The 6,354-nt window shown below is 42.6% G+C and overlaps 1 protein-coding gene across 1 annotated transcript; it reads right to left on the bottom strand.

Annotated features, from left to right (window-relative positions):
• Window positions 1–714: 714 nt before the first annotated feature.
• Window positions 715–5,794, bottom strand: LOC127316015 (uncharacterized). Its single transcript, XM_051346440.1, has 5 exons — window positions 5,734–5,794; window positions 1,215–1,452; window positions 989–1,134; window positions 828–908; window positions 715–722 (listed from the first exon to the last, which is right to left on the bottom strand). Exons 1-5 carry the CDS (start codon window positions 5,792–5,794, stop codon window positions 715–717), a joined length of 534 nt encoding a protein of 177 aa, XP_051202400.1.
• Between the last annotated feature and the right edge of the window lie 560 nt (window positions 5,795–6,354).

Below are 6,354 nucleotides of genomic sequence, written 5' to 3' on the forward strand. Positions count from 1 at the left end.
TATAGGTAGGTACCATTCAAGCTCATTACATAGCCATGCACATCTGTTGCAAACAAACCTGAAAACAAAGCAATAATCGATTGCTAAAAGAACTAGATAGAAAGTAAGAAACCTGTAGCTCTTAATACAGATCAGCAATTGTCCCAAACATTTGGCAGATGTTACGAACCGAGGCATAGGAAAAACTCTAGTAACTTCACTGCCATAAATTAACCTGATGTTGCTGTACTACTACACCATACAAGCTCATGGTAGGGATAAAACACACAGGCTTTACAAGTATCATCGCATAGCAGAAAAAGGTGGAATAAAGTTCACGACAAGATATTAATCTGAAGATACCATTCAACTGCAGCAAGAAAAGAAAAAGTAATTCTGCATTCCCGAGAAGCATAGCACCAAGACAACCATAGATGTATAAGCATCCAAAGGCAAGGTGGTTCATTTCCGGAAGGGGCAGACAAACTAGCCTGCAATTCCTACCGAACAAGCTACCCATGAAACCTGAAATTCTAGGTCTCATTCATACTCGCATACCAGGCAACAAACAAAACCAAATTTTGAGGCCAGCTCTAGGGAACAAGACTGCAGTTTCTTCTATGCACTTACTGAAGAAACGTGTAACTTGTAAGTACTCCGTAGCAGATATCTCAGACATTCTAAGTAGCGCATATATTGCACACTAGTCAGCAAACCGGCATAAGCCGTCAGCGTTCATTCAGCTGTAACGCAACAGAGCCATGAAATACAGAGAAAAGGGCCAACTTTTTTCGACCAAATTAGGCTCAGAGCGATAGAGGGAGGAGATGAAGGTAAGGAGATCTTACCACCATTAATCCTGGGCTGGCTGCTTGATGGCGGACGTTCCCTCCCGGCGGGGGATTTAGTCCTTGGACGGCGAGCTCTGCCTGCAGACCAGCACCAAAATTATAGCTTTTCCGAACTGAACACCAGGAGCACGAGAGAGAAGGGATGGGAGAGAGCTCACGAGTCACGGCAATGGCGGAGGTCGTGGCTCGTGGCCGGAGCGCGTCCGTGAGCGTGGGCGTCCAGGAGGAGGAAGAGCAGGCCAGGTGAGCGGACGGCCGTCGGGGCGCGAGGAGCAGGGTACAGTTCTTGGACCACGAGCTCTGCCTGCATACGACCAGTACCAAAATTATGGCTCGAATGCTGAGCGCAACGAGAGAAAGGGAAGGGGAAGGGAGGGAGCTCACGATTCACGTAGACGACGGAGGTCGTGGCCGACCGATGTTGCTCGACGCGCGCGGCCGGTGAGGAGGTCGGGCGGACGGCCGTCGGCGAGGTGCGGGAAGGGGATTCCGTGGCAGACCGTGCCGGCGAGGTGTCGTTGGTGGGCGGAATGCTGCCCCTGATCGCCTAGCCGCCGTCGTCTCGTCGCCGCGGCGAGGAGGTAGAGGTGTGCGAGGAGCTCGAGGTGGCGGGGGACGGCAACTGTACTGAGTGGAGTCAGGTCGGCTGGTTTCGTCTGTGTTCACGCCGCTGGGCTAGGCTGGGCTGGTCCGCCTGATTCAGACATGTACACTTCTAGGCTGGGCTGGGCCTTCATTATTCTGCAGGTCCATCGCACATCATTCAAGCTAGGAGCCTATGAATATTATTAACCTCTGAATTACAATTTTTTTATAGAAGAGCCAGCAAACACGCTAATTAGCAGATTGGCAGTGCTGTTTTGACTCTTGGTGCATATGATTTCTTTGTTTAAAATTGCATTTCAGGTGTGTTTTGAAATTTCAAAAAAAAAATTCATGTGTACATCAACACATGCCACGTGCGTACAAAGTGGTTTCACGAAAAATCATCTTGTTGTGCGGCATGTGTAAAAATACAAATAATCTACTAATAATCAGGGATCAAATAAGCAGTTTCATGAGACATTTTTTGTATTTTTTACACATATCACAAAAATATCGGTTTTTCGTGAAGCTTTAGGTATGTATATAGATTGCGTAGATGTGCATGCAAATATGTTTTTCACAATTTTTTGAAAATTTAAAATGTGGTTTTTTGGTGAAGTAAGCATATGCACGTGGGAGCTAAATTGAAGTTCAGAGATTAAAAACCTTTTTGTGTAGTTTTCTTACTCCCTCCGATTTAAAATAATTGCACAAAAATGAATGTATCTAGAAATATTTTAGTGTGTACAAAGATCTATTTTTAGGAAATTATTCTAAACCAAATTGGAGTATTATTTTTTCTAGAAAAAAAGATGGAAACATCACATCATGGTTTTTCTTAATATACTCATCTAACTTAAGAAAAAACTATGAAGACGAATGAAAATACATACTACCTCCATCCCAAGGCTTAAGGCCTATATTTTTTTCAGAAAGTTAAACTATGTTAAGTTTGACTAAATTTTTATAAAAAATCATTAACATGAAAAGTACAAAATTAATATCATTAGATAGATAATGAAATATATTTTCATATGGTACCTACAAAATATCATATTTGTTCATAAATTCTTCTAAAAGTTTGGTCAAACTTTACTTCGTTTGACTTTCTGAAAAAATATAGGCCTTAAGCCTTGAGATGGAGGTAGTATTATCTACTCCCGATGCAAGCACGGTGTGGTGGCCTCCTGCCACCAACACGCACACAAGGAGGAGTCCGAGTCGATGCTTGCACCCTGGCGAGAAGACCAAGACAAGGAAGCCGTGGTAAACGCATGGCCGGCGGAGGGCTCCGACGTGGGAGCGAGTTGTACCGGTTGCCATGGAGTGAAGGAAATGAAGGGGGGGGTGGTGTTGGGTGCGATAGAAGGAAGAATACGGGTTTGGTCATGCAGGCGGGCCTCCCCATGTTTTTTTGTCGGAAGTGGCGTGATGGACTTGATCCACTCGATCCAACGGCCACCAAGTGGATGCTCATTTTGTCCAAATAGCAGCCGAGTGCATTGTTTAGCATCTGTGTATAATAATGTTGACTGCGAAAAGAACTTTCATTGAAATGTGGTCTTTTGTGGCTTATTCCCTCGATACACAGAGGGAAGTCGAGACACAAGCTAAAGACAACAATTTGATAATGTTACCAATATGATTGAGAATTGGCTAAATTGGATAGTATCTGAAATTAAGGCTAGAATTCGAGTGGGAGTTTTTTCATTATTTCGGGCTATTTGGAGTTGCCAAAACGATGTTGTTTCTGAAAAGATAAGGAACATATGGATTCTGGATGTACTCAGTTTGATGGCGGTCGTTCGGGCTATCTTCAACCAGGGTGGCTGGCGGCAATCTAATATAATTCACCAAGATTAGATATCATTTTTTTCCTATTCTAGTGGCTAATTGAAACTTTTTTGCGATCCATGAGATGTAATACTTTGGTACTGAATTTCTTAAATAAATAAGGTTGTGTGCATCGTTTCATTACAAAGGCCGGGGCTAAGTTCCCATTTTTGAAAAAAGTTAGGATCTTCAAAGTTGTTTATCTTTTTTTTTGAAATAATGATGATACAACCTCTGCATCAATGCACACAACCTTTTATTTCTCAGTCTTAAGTTTTAGAGTTTACAACTCATGACGACACAAGGTGTTCACAAAAAATTAACCAAAAGAATAAAAAGAAAACAAGTCACCAATGCATCTTGTATCATCTATGAAGCCACCGGCCATGCTAACTGTTGACGATATCCCATGCAAACATCTCCAGACGGGTCCATCCAGAATCCATATCCGCTCGTCGCGTCTCCGGTAGCAAGAAAGACCACTCGTGGATCCAATGAGTACCCCTACGGAAAACCTATAAAAAATGAGCATTTCATAAAAATGAGTATTTACTGTTTATTTGTTTAAGATGACATCATTTCTACAATTTCATAAAGATCACACACTAGCACAAGTTCCTACTAGAATTCGTGCTTTGGTATCTATATCTATCTCATTCATCCAATTACCGAACATATTCACATAATTTGTTGGTAGTGCAATATTAAAAGTAAATTTTTCTCCAAGCAATATGAGCAAAGGAACACTCAAAGAGTAAATGGTTGATGGACTCATCATGTGTAACATCCGGATTTTTATGAGCTGATTTTTTTTTCTTTTAGTAACGGATGTTGCAGCAAAATAAAATAAACAAATATTTTATTTGGAGTCTTGAAATTAATTCTTTGGATTTAATTTATTAATGGAGGAATTGATTAAGCTCCTAGTTTTTATATCTAGATCTGAGCTTCATTTGTCAATTTGCTTCTTCATTGGTTTTTCACACGCACGTGCATGCATGGCTACTTAGTGTGTCGTGCTCTCTTCTTATTTCTTTTTCCCTGTACGTGCATATGTAGCCTGTTCCCTCATCCTTGCTCTTCTTAGCTACCGATGCTTAACCAAAGTAGTGGCCGGCCCTCGCTTTGCTGGGCCTAGCTGCAGCGTTGCATCCACGCACCAGCCGCAGCCCATCCTCGACACACGCCCGCGCGGAGGAGTCCGTGGTGTACACGCATACCAGCGTTGCACGGAACAATTGTTCCGATTCTCCTGGAACAATACCGCCTCTCTCAGCTGCATATAAAAGCCCCAGGACGACCCTCCTGCGTCTCCTTTTCCACCCCACGCCGCCACCCAAGCCCTAGCAGTTTAAACCCATCTAATCTCGCGAAGCTCTGCGAGGCCGCCGCTGAACGCCGCTCGCGTTCCCGACGACTCGGGGCACGAGGGACGGAGCCGCTGCGCCAGGAGGATCACGGAAGGAAGGGGAGTTCATCCACGGAGTTGTTGACCACCGACGACACCCACGGCAACGCTCGCGATTTCGGCCACCGACTTCAACCACGAACTGCGCCGCGTTTGGTGAGCACCAGCAGAAATACTTGCACACACGCGCTACACATCTATATGCCTACCTCCTAGACATGGTTTCCATCCTTAGTTTTACAGTTTGTCGAGTCGCCGGTGAACCGAATGCCATCGAACGGCATGGTCATGTTAGGTCACCTAAAGCACGTTTGCTGATCTCGAGCCCATCTTAGAAAACGTTCTATATGACTTGGAGAAACCAGCAGTGATCTGAGTTTACTCTTATCCGATGTTTATCAAACTGTTTTTGAAAGATTGAGTTAACTCGTTGCATCACTAAGCATAGTAACTGCATGTAGTATAGTGCATATGGCGTACCAGTACTGCTGCTAGCTACGTAGTGGTTTTGCAAATCAATTATACATGCTTAATTATGTTTGTATTCGGTAGAATTAGATGATATATTTCCAGTGTAGTTTACACTTGTTTACATGTGCTTAGCCATAGTGTAATTGCTAGATTTAATTACTGCCTTGGACGTGTATCTTATCTAGTGCTAATTAGCTAGTTTGTTTATTATCAGTAGATCATATCAAGTAGTTTTCGTAAACCTTAATTGCCCGGTATGCTCACCCTACTTACTATCAGTTATACTATTGCTTGTTACTTACCGGGTAGATTAATTCAGCAAGCAATTCTATTGTTAAGCGTAACCATGTTGTATTTCGCATTAATGCCAGACTACTATTAATAATATTGTACTATTAATAATATTGCAATTTATGAAGGCATGTTGTATATTAGATATTGTTCCCTGTGTAATTTGTGCTAATCATAGATTATTCATCTATGCATGTGTACTAGTGGTTAACATGTGGATTTGCGTGTGCATAGCATATCAAGGTTATGCCATTCGTATGTGGTTAAATATGTTTTTAAAATATTTTGTTACCCAATATTGAGCGATCGCCATACCTTGCGTCTTAGTTAACCCAAACCCCGGATGAGTCATTCTAGTCTCTTCCTTGTACTCCATGTATGTCAAACGACCTACACACACTTGTTATCTGGTCTTTCTATTTGGCTTTTACTGGTGTTTATTTGAAGTTGTATTTATTTGTGGTTCATCGTTATGACGAGTAGGGAGTGACGGGAACGGGTCGAACCAAGACTACGAAGGAGAGTTTTTCGACGATAACGAAGGCATGCCCTCTCATCATATTTATCCCAGTTTTACAACTTGCATGTTATTTTATGTTTTACAAATATATGCTATTTTATTCCAGTAGCTAGCGTGTCGATTGACACACCAACTTGATCTGCTTGTCGCCTTTTACTTGATACCCTGAGTAGTGATTATATATAATCCTGATAGAGTAGAATGCTTAGCCATGCTAAATAATCATTAGGAAACTTCCTGTTGCCTCTTCGGAGGAATTGATCGACCTACGGGTCAAAACACCCCTTTGAACATTGTTGAGCTCGTTGAGCTGGGCTAGTTAGCCATTGTTGTTTCCTCTACTCTATGCTACTCTGGGTGAAACTTACCATCTAAATATGGCGCGGGCGACAGCTGGATCAATTGTTGAAGGAGCG

The sequence above is a fragment of the Lolium perenne genome, chromosome 7 (genome assembly GCF_019359855.2).
Source record: "Lolium perenne isolate Kyuss_39 chromosome 7, Kyuss_2.0, whole genome shotgun sequence".
Lineage (NCBI taxonomy): Eukaryota > Viridiplantae > Streptophyta > Magnoliopsida > Poales > Poaceae > Lolium > Lolium perenne.